Source organism: Pteropus medius, unplaced genomic scaffold, assembly GCF_902729225.1.
Source record: "Pteropus medius unplaced genomic scaffold, Ma_sr-lr_union100, whole genome shotgun sequence".
NCBI classification, from domain to species: Eukaryota; Metazoa; Chordata; class Mammalia; order Chiroptera; family Pteropodidae; genus Pteropus; species Pteropus medius.
In genome coordinates, this window is record NW_024351073.1 from 3,779,369 (window position 1) to 3,798,660 (window position 19,292).

The 19,292-nt window shown below is 32.8% G+C and overlaps 1 protein-coding gene across 1 annotated transcript in view; it reads left to right on the plus strand.

Moving 5' to 3' along the window:
- NUP155 (nucleoporin 155) overlaps positions 1-18,983 on the plus strand; it is a 51,382-nt gene extending 32,399 nt beyond the window's left edge. Inside the window, exons 22-35 of the mRNA XM_039842638.1 lie at positions 1,700-1,830; positions 4,109-4,300; positions 4,978-5,116; positions 5,826-5,961; positions 6,741-6,894; positions 7,114-7,218; positions 7,818-7,972; positions 12,181-12,310; positions 13,218-13,331; positions 14,044-14,164; positions 14,851-14,961; positions 16,870-17,006; positions 18,039-18,145; positions 18,781-18,983. Coding sequence (XP_039698572.1) covers positions 1,700-1,830; positions 4,109-4,300; positions 4,978-5,116; positions 5,826-5,961; positions 6,741-6,894; positions 7,114-7,218; positions 7,818-7,972; positions 12,181-12,310; positions 13,218-13,331; positions 14,044-14,164; positions 14,851-14,961; positions 16,870-17,006; positions 18,039-18,145; positions 18,781-18,919 — 1,871 coding nt within the window. The 3' untranslated portion in view covers positions 18,920-18,983. The remainder of the gene's footprint in view (positions 1-1,699; positions 1,831-4,108; positions 4,301-4,977; positions 5,117-5,825; positions 5,962-6,740; positions 6,895-7,113; positions 7,219-7,817; positions 7,973-12,180; positions 12,311-13,217; positions 13,332-14,043; positions 14,165-14,850; positions 14,962-16,869; positions 17,007-18,038; positions 18,146-18,780) is intronic.
- Positions 18,984-19,292: the final 309 nt, after the last annotated feature.

Sequence of the window (19,292 nt, forward strand, 5' to 3'; positions counted from 1 at the left end):
TGGCTTAGTTTATTCAGCATAATGTCTTCAAAGTTTATTTGTGCATGTTGGAATTGCTTTATTAAGACTGATTAATATTCCATTATGTATATATGCCACATTTTGTTTTTCCATTCATCCTAGTAGACACTGGGATTGGTTCCACCTTTTGGCTATTGTGAATAGTCTTGCTATGAACATGGTATACAATTATAAATTTGAGTCCCTGCTTTCAATTCTTTTGTTATATACCCAGAAGTGAAATTGCTGGATTACATGGTAATTTGATTCTTAAATTTTTGAGAAAATGACATATTGTTTTTCATACCAGTTGCACCATTTTACATTTCTACCAGTAATTCACAAATGGTTCCAATTTCTCTACATCACCAGTTATTTTTCAGTTTTTTTTTTTTTTAATCCATTATAATGGGTATGAAGTGGTATCTTGTGGTCTAGTTTGCATTTTACTAATGATGAGTGACACATCTATAGAGTTAAAAATGTGAATCAAGTTTTTGGTTGTATTTTTGCTATTATAAATAATAACTAAGGAAAGAGTAAAGGAACTAAAAAGTTCATATAATCAATCATTCCAGATATGAACTGGAATAATAAATTATTGGTTAAATTTTGCCTGTCATTTAATTTTTTAAAGTCTTTTGTCTTCTATTTTTTGAGGCAGTTATTCTGGCTGATAGAACTTGGCTAATTAAGGCTCAGTCATTTACTTTGATCCCAAGGTACTTTCTTCCTGCTGGCTCTAGTTTTCTGTTACCATTTTGTAAATTCTTCAGTACTGCTAATGGTACTTCAGTAAGGCCTTAAGCCTGACAATACCAAGCATTAGTTGTAAGGAATTATACAAATGGGAGCATTCAAATTGCTGGCAGTATACGCTGAAATGACCATTTTATAGAGCAGTTTGGTCATATCTAGTGAAAGCTGAGGATGCATATATACCAAAGCCAGCAGTTTCACTTCTAGGTATATAACCTAGAACAGTCTTTATCAGACATTTTTTTCCCCACAATAAGAAATACATTTTATATTATAACACATGTTTAAAAGCATGCACACACAACTAAAATAAAATTTTAGAAAATAACTATACCTGTGTTATACTCTAATATTTATTTTTTTATTCTATTTTATTTCTTCTTTAAGAAAAATAAAAGCTGACCGAATTGATTTTATGATTCATCAGAGCATCTTAATCTAGGGTTTAAGAAACTCGGTCCTAGAGAGACTTAACTGCACTTTCCAGGAGATCTTTTTTAAGGATATTCATTGTTTCAGTAGGAAAACCGAAAAAAATATAAATGTTCTTTAGGTGGACAATGGACCTAATTGTAGTATACTTACATAATGAACACTAAGCAATCAAAATAAATGTACTAGGTTTATATTTATCAATATGGGTAGCCCGCAAAAATATAATTAAATATAAAAAGCAATGGTGTATATTGTTTAAAAACAAATATTTTTATTGTTTATGTGTACACACACAATGTACACTGTGTGTGTGTGTGTGTGTGTGATGAGCAGATAAAAACACAAATTCAACAACTCATGATCATGGTTGCCTGTGATGGGAGAGAGAACAATGAGGAATTCAACCTTAACTAGTAGTTTTTATTTGAGATAAATTATTGTTTTACTTGCAATAGAATAACCTATGTCACTTTATAAAACTTTATTAATTGTATTTTGCAATTAGAGGCTCAACTGAGTGAAAAGATTTCACTTCAGGCAATCCAGCAATTGGTTCGAAAATCATACCAGGCTCTGGCTTTATGGAAACTTCTTTGTGAACATCAATTCACTGTCATTGTAGGAGAACTTCAGAAGGTAGGATTTTTTTTTCTCCTTAAGTTCATACTGTTAATACTATGCTTAGTTTGTTTTATTTTGTGTGAGCTTTAATCTTACACATCAATTTAGGAGGGGATTATTTTGGGAAGCACTTAAGTCATGGTAAAGTTAGTATGTTATAGAAAGATTACACTAAAGATCGAGGGATTCACTTTGTCGGAGCCACAACTTTTTATAGTACATGAGAACTTTAGAAGGCATGTGAATGAAATCTTACTTTACTAAAAATATTTTTTTAAAACAGTAGATTGTAACCTTTATTTGGGCCACAGATCCCTTTGGGAAACTGATCAAACTGTCTTTCCCCACCCTCAAAGAATGCATACAAACAAAACCACAAAATTTTTGCATGTGATTTTAAGTTCACAAATCTTAATTCAACATTCCTACTTTAAAGAAAGATGTTTACCATGTGGGAAATAAATGTTTCTTGTTTATCTTGCAGTTCTCATTTGAATCCTTTTTAATGAAAATGATAATTTGCATTCATCTAAATATTAGACAAGTTATTTGGGGCAAATGTATTTCTTCCTATTAATTGTGAACATTTCTAAACATACACAAAAATAGAGCCAGTACTACAACTAGTCCCCATATATATTTGTCTTCAACATTTCAATTTTTTACCAACTTTGCTTAATCTATCTTTTTTTCTTTACTGAATTATTTTAAAGTAGATCCAGATATCACATCATTGCACTCCTACATACTTTAGTATGTATGTCTTAAAAAAGATAGACATTTCTCTGAATAACGTCATTATTACACTCAGCAGCATTAACAGTAATTCTTTGGTAGCATCTAAAATAATGAATTTCTCTGATTGTCCTAAAAATAGCTTTTTAGGACAGATTGGTTCATTCATATCACAATCTAAAGAATTGTTTCACTTATTGAATTTGATTCTCTTAAATCTCTTTCAGTTTAGAGTAGTTTTCTCTTTTATTTCCTTGCTATTGCCTTGTAGACATTGGGTCATCAACCTTGTGGAATGCCCAACATTTTGAGGTTGTCTTTACCTTCCTTGCAGTAAACTTGTTCCTTTATTTCCTGCATTTTTGTAAAATGGGGTTTAAATCTACAGAAGCTTGCTTGAAGTTCAAGTCCATTTATTTAAGGAAGAATTAAAATATTTCATAGGTAGTAGTTTGTGTGTCATACTATATTAGGTGACACAAAAGGTTTGATTGTCCCACCTTTAGTGATACTAAAATTGATTGCTAGATTCAAATGGTAAATCCAGTCCTGCCATTGTGAAATTCTCCATCAGACTTTCATCATCCATTGATGATCATTGAATGAGTTATTTCATTTAGAATTACCGAATGGTAATTTTCTAAATCTGACATCTTCTATATTAACTGCAATTCTATAAAACATAATTTTCCCTTAGTGCTATTTGGTTACCCTGAAATGTTTAATTCTTGACTTTTAAGTACAATTTTCAAAGTTAAAAGGCATTTCCTTAGTTCTTTTCAATAATGTCCAAAGAGTTGTTTTGTTAGTGGTTTTATTTCTTTGAAATACATACTTAAAAAAAAAAAAATACGACCTCATATGTTTAATTATGAAAACTTTTTCATGCCAGGTAGAATAAATGTTATGGGGTAATAAACATAAATTTAGGTAAAATTTTAGCCTGTGCATCTTTTTTGTGACCCATCTTCAAAGCTTCATTCCTTGCATCACAAATTTTGTGCTCAAGGAATGCAAATTAAATATTAGTTCAAAAATTTGAACAATTATATATTTGCTGAAATTTAGAAAAAATAATCAAATCACTAAACAGAATGTTTTACTCTAGTTTTAATCACCTCAGTAATTTAGAACTCAATTTAACAAGGAGATTTGTTCAAAATGAAATTAAACTTTAACATTAGGAGGCCCCGAGTAACAGAACTGACATTATTTAGGAAAAAGAAATATAAGCCCAAGATTTTTTTCGATGTAGCTAAATAATTGTTCTTTCCTGGTTATAACTGAAATCAAGACCTGGCTCTAATTTTGGCTCTGCCTGGGCTTTACTTTCCTCATTTGTAAAGTGATAGCTTTGGACTGGACATACTGTAGCTTCTTTTCCAGTTCTGTATGATTCTGTGAAAGTTTTAAAAAATGTATTAGTTTGTATAGTTTTAGTATATTTTCTCTTTCTAATTATAAAGTATTAATGTTTTGGTTATATTAAAAATTTTTTGCGGAAATATGATATTTCTATATATTCAATAGAAGGAAAGATTCTCTTTTATACTCCTAGGAATTTCAAGAGCAGTTGAAAATCACCACCTTTAAAGATCTGGTAATCCGGGACAAAGAACTGACTGGGGCATTAATTGCTTCTCTTATCAACTGCTACATCAGAGATAATGCTGCTGTTGATGGCATTAGTTTACACTTACAGGATATCTGTCCGCTTCTGTATAGTACTGATGATGCAGTTTGTTCTAAGGTATGATGCTTTGTTACCTATTTCAGTGTTTCTTACAGGAGGTTTTGTGGTATGATGAACAGCACACTAGAATTGGAATCAGGAACCATGTTTTACTTAATATAGGACCTTGATAGATTTCTTAACTTCTCCTAGCCTCAGAATCCTATTCTTTGTAAGAATTGGGTTGGAACACATGATTTCTCAAAATACATATATATTTAAGGTTTTCATAAAGAATCTTTGATAGTATTTCTAGGCCATATTTAAAAAGACGATGCTTAAATATGTCTTTCCTTAGAAAGTAAGGAAAATCACTAAAACCTAAAGTAAGTCTATAATAAATTAGAGTTAATTGGGCAATTTTTATTGATCCTTTCCTACAGGTGGAAAAATTTTAAAAAATCAGTATCACATGGACTGCCTGCTGACCAGTAATGTATTGACTAGGCAAGAGATTTACCAGTCAGAAGCTATCTTGCTTAACATATTTGTGAGAGGAATTAAGAATAGCTAGGATTTTTTGGTCAAAAACTTTTCTGCCTAAAATTAAGAAGAAGTAAGTTTGTAGTGTTGTTTTTATTATTGATTATAATTAACCAGACATAAATTTAGACATAGACTAAAACTTATATTGATAGCATCATCCGTATGCTTGATTTTATATCTTTTTAAGTTCTTGTCTTCTCTACTTCTAGGCAAATGAGCTTCTCCAGCGTTCTCGGCAAGTTCAAAATAAGATTGAAAAGGAAAGAATGTTAAGGGAATCCTTAAAGGAGTATCAAAAAATCAGCAATCAAGTTGATCTTTCGAATGTTTGTGCTCAGTACAGACAGGGTGAGAAACAAAATGTTCTTATATCTTCTTAAATAAGGAGACGAATTACTGTGTGACTAAAGTTAGTGATGAAGAGCCTCTTCGCAGAGGCAAATCTTCCTTCACCTTTGCAGAGGCAAATCTTCCTTCAACTTAGGAAATTCATTCCTTGTGTTTTAGTTGTGATGACTGTACTGGCCCCTGCAAAAGCTGTGATGCTTTTTATGTCTTCAAATATATAACTTCAACATTGATGTTTCAGTCCTTGTCCAGTTAAACTACTATTTGTATTTGATTGCTTTCTGTGTTGCATTTAATTTTAAGATGCTTGAAATTTTTTTTATTAACTCTAAAATATTACCTACCTGCTCTCTTTAAAATAACTCTAAATTATATCTAACATAATATAAAAGTAATAACTGTTAGCAGAGGTATTGTTTTGAATCCCAAGGTTTTTTTCAACAAGGAGCTGAAACCCTTCTGTTTGTTGTTTTAAATACAAAAATTTTTTCCCAATGAAGAAAATAGATTTAATAGCTGCCTTTTAGGCATGTTAGGACCTTGTTCTTTGGTAGAATCATCAGAAATATGTTATATGATATTGTTATCAGGGTAACTAATATACAGTAGAAACAGTAATATTGATCATTATTTTTATAAGCCAGCTAAAGAAAAATGTATCTAGCTTAATAATAAGCTTTAAGTCTTTGTCCTTTTTCTTTCCCCTTAGTGCGTTTTTATGAGGGTGTGGTGGAGCTCTCTCTTACTGCTGCAGAGAAAAAAGATCCTCAGGGTCTTGGACTTCATTTCTATAAACATGGAGAACCAGAAGAAGATATGGTGGGACTTCAGGCTTTCCAAGAAAGGTGAGTATTATTACCTTAGTAGACTGTCAACTTTATGAATAGAGACTTTTCTTTGTGTAAAGTTTGATTGCCTAGTATTATGGAAATAATTTTTCAAGTATAACCCTTATAGAATCGAATTATGTTTTCAGTTTAAAATGACTTGTTTTATCAGAGGCCTGAATCAGCATTATAATTCCTTGCCTAGGGATAAAATTTCAGTCTGGTGAAAATTCTTGAGAACTTAAAAATGTTTTTGAACTTGCTTCTGTGGTTTTTCTGAGACTATTAATGTCAATTTTAAATGAGATAACTTGGAAACAAAACTTGTTTCCTTCTCTTTCCCCCCAATTTCTAGGTGAAGATTAGTGTTTTATTTTAAAGGATGATTTTTAAATATTCACAAATTAGTAGAGACTGTTAAAGGAAAAATGTCTGTCCATACAGGAAACATATAACCTAAGACACGGTTTTTGTTAATACAGTCATTTTTGTGACTTTACCTTTTTATGGTTAACCAAATGCTTCTCAAACCTATTGAAAAGTATGTAATTTCTGTTATTTTTATTTTTTATTTTTATTTCTTTAGTATTTATTTTATTATTAGTTTCGAGTATATCGTACATTGGTTAGACATTTATATAGTTTATGAAACGATCCCCCAATTGTCATTTTTAAAACCAAATATGTACATATATTTATTCTCAAAAAATTATCTTTAAATATTTGTGTGTATTTAAAATCAGATAAATCAGTTGCTGTCTAATTAATGTAATTGCTCCTTTCCCATTCTTTTTCAGATTAAACAGTTACAAGTGTATTACAGATACACTTCAAGAACTGGTGAATCAGAGTAAGGCTGCTCCTCAGTCTCCCAGTGTACCCAAAAAACCTGGGCCTCCCGTGTTGTCTTCTGATCCCAATATGCTGAGTAATGAAGAGGCAGGACATCACGTAAGGGACATAGCATATTTTCATTCTGAAAATACATTGTATTTAGAAGCTCTCTGTGCTCTTGTTAACATCATCATCATCTTGGGGAAAGTAGGAGCACTTAGAACTTACCACTTAAGGATTCTTGATTTCTTACTAGGGATTTATAAGGCTAAGAATTTATGATGTCTAGAAACAGAGCCTTTAACTGGCTAATTTTTACCGTTTTCTTTATTTTAGTTTGAACAAATGCTTAAATTGTCTCAACGATCCAAAGATGAACTCTTTAGTATTGCCCTTTATAATTGGCTAATACAAGCTGACCTTGCAGACAAACTGCTACAGGTAAAAAGATGGTTTTTCATTGCAATATTGTTATTTTATATAAGTAATATAATATCTTTTCCTGGTGGACAAAGTGGACCATTGTGCTACTTTTCTAGTTATTCATCACCTGATTGGGATAGTTTATATTGTGGAGTAGGAGTCACTGGATTATGAATTAGGAGACCTGAACTTCGTTTTAGCTCTACCATTAAGTCACTATGTGACCTCACACATCTCTTCACTACCCTAAGCCTCAGTGTCTCTGAGTCTATAAAATGAATGCATGGCATTTGATAATTTCAAGGATGCTGTGGAGCTCAGTCTAGGAATCAATAACTATGTTCTTAGAGTTTATTAAAAGATTTCTAATTGGATTATAATAAATTATTTTTAGTACCCTAATGCAACTGTTGTAGCAACTCTTTCATTAACTGTGGTAACACAGTCATTTATAATGAGAAAAATTGCCCTCTCTTTTATCTATTATTGGATTATAATATTGCTTATGTATTCATAAAACAAGGCACACCTACCTTTATCTTTAAAATGTTATATTTACTATGTAAAGAGCAAGTAGGTGGTGAGAAAATGTTTCTGATGAACTGTACAATTTCCAGATTGCTTCTCCATTTCTGGAACCACATCTAGTCCGAATGGCCAAAGTTGATCAAAACAAAGTGCGCTATATGGATTTACTCTGGAGGTACTATGAGAAGAACAGAAGTTTCAGTAATGCTGCTCGTGTCCTGTCCAAACTGGCTGACATGCATAGGTATGGCATAACAGCCTCACTATGAAGAATGATTGATAACCTAGCTACATCTAGGTACATTCAGATTTCAGAATTTAAATAAAACCTCATTCAGATTATATATATGTAGAATTTTTATGCTTTTACTTATATTTACCTAAAGTTTACAGTTTTCTTTTTTTCCTTTGTTTTGTTTTTAATAGTATGTAAGAGATACTAAAAGAATACCTAAGACTGTCTCTAGTCAAACTGTCTTCTAAATCCTTTCCTCTAAAGTATGTCTTTAAATTCTCCCTACTAAGGCAACTAATTACTGTTCTTATTTAAAAGAACAAAAACTACCTCTCAAAGGCTTTTTAATTTTAAATGTTCTACTATTCCAGACTACTTTTCCCTACTTGACATTGGTTTAAATTACTGAAAGGTCTTAGAGGATTAAGAACCCTATTAAAGAAAGCATTGGAAATTCTAATTAGATTATCATATCAAAAGACAATTTAATAAAATCTTGGACAGATAATTAATTTGACCCTTTATTTTCATTTGAAATTTTCGTTGCCAAAATAATACAGGCGCTATTTCTAAATACTGGAGAGTGGTTAAGTAAGGAAGAGAAGGTTGCTGAGGCAGAACTATTATTAAATGAAGTTAATCAGAATGATTGCTTAAAGAGTCCAGATATGGCTAATAGCAAGTGTGAGTATGTGTGTGCACATGCACATTCACACAGCTCACTGACGCAGGTGTATTTATTGTGTATGTGGACTCAAGACTTTTTTGGTATTTTGCCCTTTTTGGTCATAATAGTTATTTGATTTTTATAAGTTCTCCTTACAGAAGATCACATATATATGTGACTTTAATTTCTTTGGTTTTGCTTTAATAAAAGGAAAGGAAAGAAATTTAAAGTAGTAAAGGCCTCGGTTAATTCATAGTGTGTATAATTAAGAATTAACAGCATTATTAAATATTGAAGAATTCACTGTAGTTCTGTATCTTAAGGTTATATAATTCATTTCTTTATCCAGTGTCTGAGTACCTTTTATATACTGTGTTCTGCTGGAAGGACATGGATTGTGCTCTTATCCAGGCCTTCACTACTATCTCATTTCTGAATTTACTCCTGTCATTTGTTTTTGATAGTCATAGATACCATTACCATACAAATTTTTGTAAGCCATTTTTATCACACTACTTATTGTTCAGAAACTTAGAGTGGCTCTAAATTGCCCTTCCTTGACTGTTTATTAACCTTTTTCTTTGTTATAACAATCATTAAATTCTTGTTACAAAATATTCAGAAATTCTCTAACTTTTAAGAATACTCATTATCCATATTTATTTCACACATACACACACCCTAATTTTCTCTTCATGTGAAATACCCTGTCTATCCACTCTTTTGCTCTCAACTTAACCATTTCTTTCCACAATAAATTGTTTTTCCAACTATTAGTTACTGTCTTTCTCACTATATTGTTTTTGCGTATATAAATTGGCAGCTATAGAATGTTCTATTTTAAATAATTTGGAAATAAGTGTTACTTTTAAAATGTTTGGTTCAAGAGGGTTTTTTTAGAGATGAGAGGGAAAAGAAAGGAAAACCTTTAAGAAACAGGGCTCCTAAAAATGTACAGTCCTTTATATAACCTTACAAGATGGTCAGTGCTCATTAACTATCATACACATTTGTACTTTGAAAGATAGAATGGAGAAAGGAGTTCATTCTTTTTTCCTTTTGTTTTCTCATAGCTATACAGAAGGACAGTTTAAGGCTCTCTAAAAGTAAAAGAAAGCCAGTTTTTTTCTGATTCATATTGGAATTAATTGGGATGTCAAAAGTTACATTTATCTACAGGAAGGACTAAATCATAATCAGGGAGGGTTATTTGTTTTTCAAAGGCAATTTTGATGGCATCAATATTTCTTTGATTAGAATAATAGGCTAGTAGTGGCAGAAAGGAGAGCACATGGTAATGAGATTCAAGTGTGTTCAAGTCAATTTATTTATAACTTGATTCCCCATCATTGAAGAATGATATCAACACTGGAAAAAAATGTGACCACTCTCACTAGTCCACTGCATAGGGAGGAAAGTACTATACAAGGTGTGGGCTCAGGTCACTCCTCTTCCCCAGAAGCCCCAGTCTGGAGCCCTCCAGCCACGTTTCTGCTATCCACGCACACTTTTACCAAGTTCTTCACTTTTTGATATGATGAGCAAAACACACTTGAGTTATTAATATAAAGGGCATATTAATACTATAAATTTAAGATTAATGTAAAGTTTATGTTAATATAAAGATTCAGTCATTAATATAAAGAATCAAGATTCATATCATGGTGAATTATATCATTTATGACATATCCTTCACCTGATAAAATTTCAGTTTTCTGTATTACTTTCTATGTTCACTATTAAAGGTGGCACATGAACTTTCTTTTCTCACCATTGCCTGATACATTCTCTTATGCCCCTGTATTTCTAAAGTTTATTTTCAGTGTGTTGTGTCTCTTGTTAACATTGTGCAGCTGGATCTTTTTTTAATACATCACGTGTTTTCTCTTTTAAATATTTTAATTACCACTATATATGAACTTGCCACCTTTTATCCTATACTTTCTTATTGTTCCCCTTGCCCCCACTCTTCCTCTCTCTGGTTACATTGACAGATTTTTCTGTCTTTTTTTGGTATAGAAATTTTCTTCATACAAGTTATGATGGTTACCACTAAATTTAGAGCAAACTCATGTAATATCTTAACATTCCTCTTCCCTCATCCCCAGATATGCTGATAGCTAGCTGCACATGTCTGTCATAAACACCTTCCTGATCTTGGATTTTGTTTGCTGGATCTTAGATTTTATTCAGTTTTAGTTTTGATTTTTGGATGAGTGTGTTAGCATGGGGAAAGCATGCTGTATGTGTGTATGTATGTGTGTGCACACATGTGCATAGTTACTTTGGATTAGTAAAGTATATCCTCCAGTAACCTTTGTTGGAAACATATACAAAATAATAAGCTTTCTGAATTCATCAATATCCAAAAAAAAAAAAAAGTCTTTTTTACCCTCAAAACTGAATGTAATTTCGACTGGGTATCAGTTTCTAGATTTAAAATATTTACCTGCTAAAATTTAAAAATATTATACCATTTACTTCTGGTATCTCAGATGTTCACTAATAAATCTGTTGTTAATCTCAAAAAACATTACATTTAATACTTGTTGATCTGAGAGGTTGCTAACAACTAAATGTGTTAGTTTGTTTTTAATGCCAAAGTGCTTTATAATGTGAAAGCCAGGTCTGATAGAGTTAGGGGATTCGAAGGAGCTGAAGCTGTTGACAGTGAGGTGGATACATACTTGGAACTTTCTGACACCCATCGGTCAGTTCACCAGCAAATCGATTTTGAGCACCAGTGATGTTGAAGACATGCAAGAAAGAGTAGTGGGCAAGACAGACACCATCCCCACTTCCAAGGACCTCTCATCCTAGTGGGTTAAAGACCGTAAACAAATAAGTGCAGCTTCTATAAATACAATAATATAGTAGAAAGCGCTTAGGAGTTGGGCATCTTCTTTAGCTAGGATGCTCAGAAAAACTGTCATTAAAATTGAGACTCAAATGACAAGAATAAGCAACTGTGTAAAGAAATGGAGGGAAAGTGGTCCAAGCACAAGGAACAGTAGTTTATGCACAGACACTGCATCAAATATAAGTTTATCATGTTTGGGATACAAAGCCAGTAGGGTTAGAGCCAATGAGCCTGGGAGCAAGTGGAAGGAGATGAGGTTGGAAGGGTAGGTGGAAAGCTATTGGAGGGTTTTGAGAAAGGACGTGACATCTGATTTTTGTTTTTAAGTGGTTGTTCTAGTGGCTCTCTGGAATATGAAATGTAGTATTGGTCATATTAAGGCAGAGATGTGAAGAGTATGAGGAGCAATAAAGAATGTTGTCCTTAATATAATTTTAGAAGATACTAAGTTTTAATATTCTGAACTAAAATTTTCATTGGAAGTTACTTTTTTGGACACAAGCATAAGTATCTCTTTATCTGTTTCCTTTAATTGTGGATCTCTTTTATTAGAAATCCTCCAATAATTTTTTCAAGTTTCAGATAACCTTTTATGTTCATTTGGTATAAAATAGTACATCATAATTGAAATACTTGTATCTTCGCTCTTTATTTATTTCCTATAAATAAAAGTAAGTGTTTTTCCCCCAGCACAGAAATTTCACTTCAGCAGCGACTAGAGTACATTGCTCGAGCTATTCTTAGTGCCAAAAGTTCCACTGCTATTTCTTCAATAGCTGCAGATGGTGAATTCCTTCATGAATTAGAAGAAAAAATGGAGGTAAGTGCTAAAGATACTTAAGCTTGTTCACCCTGGGAAGTAGCCACATGTCATTTCACTTTCTCTTCTTCCCCTAATAATAATAGGTCTAAAGCAGTCAGTATTATTGATTCTGATCTCTTCTGCTGTATTTATATTTATTTAGATATAAACCTTTTAAAAGATTTCAAGGATACAGCATTTGGGTCATAGGACATTGCTGCAATTTAAAAGTTTTCTCTATATCATTTCTATAGATTTTTTCCAACTGCTTTAACATGAAGCAGATTATATCCCCATTCACCATTTATTCTGGAAGCTAATAAGTAAATGCATGAAGTAGAGTAGGCTAAACTGCCTTAACTAAGAGACCCAAAAACGTTTAATGGTCCAAATACAAAAGCTTCTTTCTTATTCACAAAATCCAGAATGGGTGTTCCTGATTGGCAGGTGGCTTTCTTCTGCTTGGTTGATTTGGGGACATCAGTTCTATTTTCTGGCTCTACTATTGTGAGTGGCCTCTTCAGTGAGGGAGGAAAGGAAAAGGATCATGTAAGGAACACATTCACTCTTCAAAACCTCAGCTCTGAAATGACATACTTCACTTCCACTCATGTTTCTTTGCAGAGAGCTTACTCTTATGTCCATACTTCTCTACAAAGGAGGCTGGAAAGTATGGTCTAGCCATTCCTCTGACTATAGTCATAGGAGGCATGGGTATTGGTGGGCAGCAGAGACTCTGCAACAGTACACTTTCTGTGAGATATTTTATGTTATGAAGAGTTGCTAGTCTATTATCATAGAAGTCTTTATTTATACGTTACTTTTCATTTAACAAATTTAAAGTCAGATTCTAGGACCTATATGATTGAGTACCAGTTGATTTTTCATAAAGAAATTAAGACTTCTTTTTTTCTTTCCCAACTAGGTTGCTAGGATCCAACTTCAGATACAAGAGACACTGCAAAGGCAATATTCCCATCATTCTTCTGTACAGGATGCAATTTCTCAGCTGGATTCTGAGCTAATGGACATAACTAAGGTAATTTAAAAAACAAGTAGAATTCCCATAGCAGTCAAGCAGTCACTTAATATCTACAAATTCCTTGGTTTTTTTGCATTTAATTTTTTGTTTCATGGGAAAGATTAACCTACCCCTACAAAATAAGCCATCTTTTGTGGCATGTCATTGAGCTGACAAATCACTGCTGTGGTATCCGACTGTTACAAAGAACTGAGTTTCTCTTTACAGGTCAGTGGCTATCAAAAATCTATCAGCCTCACGTCAGGGCTTTGTTAAAACTCCTGCCAGCTATTTTATTGCCTTACTTCTTGTCTTAAGAAAAGTAACATCTTTATGTAACTCTCTCAGCTGCTCCATACTCTTGCAATCAGTTAGTTCCTTCTTCATTTATTCTTGGCTTCAGTACCCTTAAGTACCCTGAGATTTGTCAGTGTTTCTGTGATTCTTCAAACCCTACTTTAGACAACACTAATTCTAGAAGAAAAGTCACTGCAACATCTCCCAGCCAGGAAAAAGCACAATGCACACATACTACAATCTATTTGAATGTATTTACCATTCATTCAGCACTTTTAGAGTTATGACCAGCTACACAGCATATCTTTATATCATATTTAAGGAATATTATATAAAATTTGGGGTTCTTTTTAACTTTCAAGTAATGTTTCACTATTAATTTCTGGATGCTGACCTCTGGTTGAATGTATAATGTTGGCATTTTCTCCCACAGCTTTATGGGGAATTTGCTGACCCATTTAAACTCGCAGAGTGTAAACTTGCAATAATTCATTGTGCTGGCTATTCAGACCCTATATTGGTGCAGACACTTTGGCAAGATATCATAGAAAAAGGTAAGTGTTCACTCATAAGTATATTTAGCATACATTACTTAGTGACTTGGTAAAGGAACATAAACTGCTAGCGGCTCATATATCTAGGGCTCATGAAAACTATGAGTAGAGGGTATATGGAGGGTTACCTGGATATGGTACGGGGTGGTCCTCTAATGCAGGGGTCCCCCAACCCCGCTTCTCCCATACCCACCGCAGACTGGTCCTAGTCTGTGGCCTTTTAGGAATCAGGCCACATAACAGGAGGTGAGCAGCAGACAAGCAATTGAAGCTTCATCTGTATTTGCAGCCGCTTACCAGGGCTAGCATCACCGCCTCAGCTCCACCTCAGATCATCAGGCATTACATACATATAGTAGCTCCAGTCCCTGGTGCCAAAAAGGTTGGAGACTGTTGGAGACTGCTGCTCTAGAGAATGTTCCCAGTGAGTGAATATTAGAGGGAACTCTCAGTGTCATTTTTTTGGTTTATGCTGTTTAATAAGGGAGACTGAGACACTTCCCTCAGAATCTCATAACCAGTGCCTAGGTAAGACAAGAGAGTATACCAGAAACTAACAGAAACAGAATCTGCTCATCATATTAATGTGAATATCCGTTCTAGGGTATTTTGAAGCAAAATAGCCAGTTTAAACACTTCACATTAAAAATAAATTGGGTTTCTAATGACATGCCTCTTTCTTATAGAATTGAATGAAAGTGTGACATTGAGCTCTTCAGATAGAATGCATGCTCTTAGTTTGAAGATTGTGCTCCTTGGCAAAATTTATGCTGGCACACCTCGCTTCTTTCCTTTAGGTAAGCAGTAACCAATCTCAGGTGCTGTCATGAGCTTTTTTCTTTTGATGGTTTTCTTCATTGACATGGAAAAATAATGATCTTTAGAGTGAAATCATTTCTTTGTTGCTATTTAGGTGAGCAATTTAATTCTACCTCTTCAGAAATAGACCTCCAAAGAATAGCAGAATTTGTTGATGAATAGTTGGGTACGGAACTTTGTTTGACTGACATTCCAAGTTTATATATCTATCTCGAGATAGGGTTGACTAACAGACCATAGTGATTATATTGTTGGTAACCCTATACAAACTTGTGAAGAAAAGAAAAATAGCTGATGTTTTTGTGAATGGGTACTTTATGATTGATTCAACTGCTCTTATTTGAAGAAATATTTTTCTTTAAAACAGGAAGTAGTTGTGTTAAAAGTATAATTTTTGAACCATTGTCTTAATCAAATATGCTGACTATAATTGTTATATAGATGATTCTAATTATTATGAGCTATTTGCCAGCCTATCATGTTTTCTTCAGTTGTGAAACAATAGAATCAACATAAATACATTCATAAAATAGAATGTTAACCACTTTATGTTTTTGAAAGATGTTGAGAAATATGAGAAAGCTCATAACATAATATTAAATTGTTCTTTACAAATGAGGATACAAACTTGTTTACAGACCATCTCTGATTTAGTATTTATTCCCTGGACGTGGTAAGAAATAAAATGATTACAATCATACCCTTATTTCTTGTAAGTACAGCATGAACTGTTATGCCATTTCATTGACCAGAAATATAAAGAGCAAACGTCTGTCTGTCTATCTGTCTATATATGAAAGTATGTGAAACATGACAATTTTAATACAAAAGTTCACATTCTACACAATCCCTTTTGTGAGGGGTATTGACTTAGATTTTTAATGTTGGACCCAATTAAGTTTAGGGTAGAAGAGGCCTGCCTTTTTCTATCAGTCTCTCAATGTCAAACAAGCTCAGGGAATTTCAAACTAGAACAAGATTAGAGTTTTTAGAATTTTTCTTAGCCGTCTGAAGTCTTTACATGGTAAATTCTAGGGGAGATCTAGGTTCAGTGCCAGCTTTTTTAGTGATTCTTCTTACCCATGGATATTCACATTGGTATCATTTCAGGTATCATAAATATAAATTTAAATGTTACCCATTATCTTATTTATGATATGACATGTTGTAAAAAGTGAAAATGGGTAGCACATTAAAACCATCAAAATAAATAACTTATGGACCTGGGAGAAGTACAGCATTAAAAACATTTAATATTTCTAAAATTAGGATGCAGTAGCCTTTTGAATTGAGACTGTAGTATATTAATACATTAAAGAAATATTATCAGTGGATTCTCTCCTTTAGTGGGATTGTGGATGGTCCCTATTTTCTTGTACCTTTCTGTATTATCCAAATTCACTAAAATGTCATTTTTTCTCATAGCTTTAAATGTAATTCAATGGCTTTAGCATATCACAGTTTGCAGCCATTACCATAAACTTAGACCATTTTCATCACCCCCAAAAGAAACCATGTAGCAGTCACTACTGACCCCTTTCCACCCTCCAGCTCTAGGCAGCCACTAGCCTACTCTCCATCTCTATAGATTTGCTGATTTTCTATAATTTTTTAATTGCTTTTTTAAAAGGATTTCCCCCTAGAAACTGCTCATTTATGAATAATGCCTATTTTTATTATTAAGAGTTAACAGCCCTATAACAACAACAAAAAATAGTAATCATGTGAGGTGAAGGATGTTAACCTTTTGCTAAATGTTTGCAGTACATATGTATCAGATCGACACATTACACCTTGAACTTACACAATGTTATATTTCAATTATATATCAATAAAGCTTGGAGGAGGAGAGTAAATCCTAATATTAGATCTCTTTCCTTCCCTAGATTTTATTGTTCAGTTCTTAGAACAGCAAGTTTGTACTTTAAACTGGGATGTGGGTTTTGTAATACAGACAATGAATGAAATTGGAGTGCCATTACCTAGACTGCTGGAAGTATATGATCACTTGTTCAAGTCACGGGTAAGGAAAATATTAAGTAAAATCATTTATTTAAAGTTAACTTTTTCTAGATATAGGAGTGGCATGTTCTGCTTGCATGTTTATAAATATCTCATTGTCCAGTACATCACAAATTTGCTTCATTGGTTTAGTATCAGAAATTACCATAATTCAGACTTTTAAAACCAATAATGAGAGTGGTTTTGCTTTATATCATGATGAAAATCAAATGTTACTTTTTAATATTACTTACCATAATTTCTGCTTTATTCTTGGTGAATAGACTAAACATTACATTAAGAATCATCATATACTTTAAAACAACAGAATAACTATTCATTGTAACTTCATCTAAAATATCAATGTTTAAAGATCTTTCTCACCATATTGAACTTTATTAGACTATATATTTTGTAATTTTTATCCTACTAAGATAAAAGATCCAAATAAAACCCTGTTGAACTAGATCATGTCCTTATTATAATAGCATCATCAAAACGTTCATAATAGTGTTTTACAAGGCACTTGTGTACCTCATTTAAGCCTCACAATGAGCCTATGATGGAAATAAGCAAGTAGTAGTATCCCCTTTTCTACTACTTCTGAAAAGGGCAGAGATGTTAAATAATCTGCTCAAGTCACATAGCTAGTAACTTGTGAAGCCAGAACTAGAATTAAAATTCTTTTGCCACTAATTTAGTCTCGCATTTACAACATCAGACTAAGTCTGCATAGGTTCACAGTAAAAATGGTGTCACGGCTGTTGGGAAGAGATGGATTTTTTCTCTTACCTCAGGTTCCTAACAGGAAATTTACATGCTCTACAAAGTGGATTGGTTCATAAGTAACATCACAATGCAGTTTTCAATGTTGTGTAAAAATTAACCATAACCAGATATATAATTTAGTAACCACATAATAATAGTAAATGCTTATTTCAATGTCAGCAAGCTTTTTCCTTGGACTTTGATGGCTGTTTTAACTAAGATAAATGGTTAAAAAATCAATTGGCACCATTTGACTTTTAACTCAGGATGTGTATTTTCTTTATAGGATCCATTCTGGAACAGAATGAAGAAACCACTGCACCTTTTGGATTGTATACATGTACTATTGACAAAATATGTTGAGAATCCTAGCCAGGTCTTAAATTGTGAGAGGTAACTATGAATTAGATATTGTATTATAGAAAAACTTTTAAATGCTTGTAATAAATATCTGGGTAACAAATTTAGAGAGCACGAAGAAAGATATGGAAATTATAAAGAAGTGTAGATTTAGGCTCATTTGTTAACAATAACTATTTGAATGATATTAATCAGCATATATGAACAGTTAGAGTTTTTTCCATTTTTCAACCCTTGTTCTAAATTGTTTCTACAAGTAAAAGGTTATACTTAGGAATTACTTCTAAACTCTTTCTGCTTTGAGTTAGTGAGCTAAGACACTTCAGTTATGGCTTTGTGATGTTATTGGCCATTTTAAGATATATTTGTTTGAAAAGGCCAAAAGAATGTAAGTAATTTAATATTAATTTAAGGGAGCCATCCCTTACTGCTACCTTCTCATTATAATAATCTTCAGAAGAAAAATGGTGATTGTGTGAGAATATACTTCCTACCCCCTGAGTTTCCATCTCCGTTTTCATCTATTTGCCATGTACTTAATCTTGTGGTCTTTGCACTTCTGTGGGAGTATAAGGTTAGCAGAAGTTGGAAGGAAGTCATATAGGAAGAAATATTTCCAAATGTATACAAATGTATAGATAATTGATCAGGTGTCTTTTCCTTTACAGGAGAAGATTTACAAATCTCTGCCTGGATGCTATTTGTGGTTATCTGGTTGAGCTCCAGTCTATGAGCTCTTCAATAGCAGTACAAGCCATCACAGGGAATTTTAAATCTCTTCAGGCTAAATTAGAACGGCTTCACTAATTATTGTAATGTATTTTTATCCACTCATTTTTATCTGTAAAATAAAATCTCAGGTGGGTCCAGATATCAGGTGCTCTAAATCTAAGAAATTAAGAACAATTTTAATAGAAATGTGTTTTTAATAACTGGCTAGTATCTACAAACAGTACATTTGCCAGATGAATTCTTTTTTACTACTACTGTTTTAATCAGGTTAAAAAACAACTGAGGTAAAATTATTTTTGATCTTAACACAAGGCTAAAAATATTCGGAAACTCTAATTTTGAATTTTATTGCAGGTAGAACAGAAATTTTGAATTTATAATATTCACTTTTAAGTTAGTCCAAGGATATTGATATCAAAACTTAAATAGGCTAATTGAGCAGGTCATT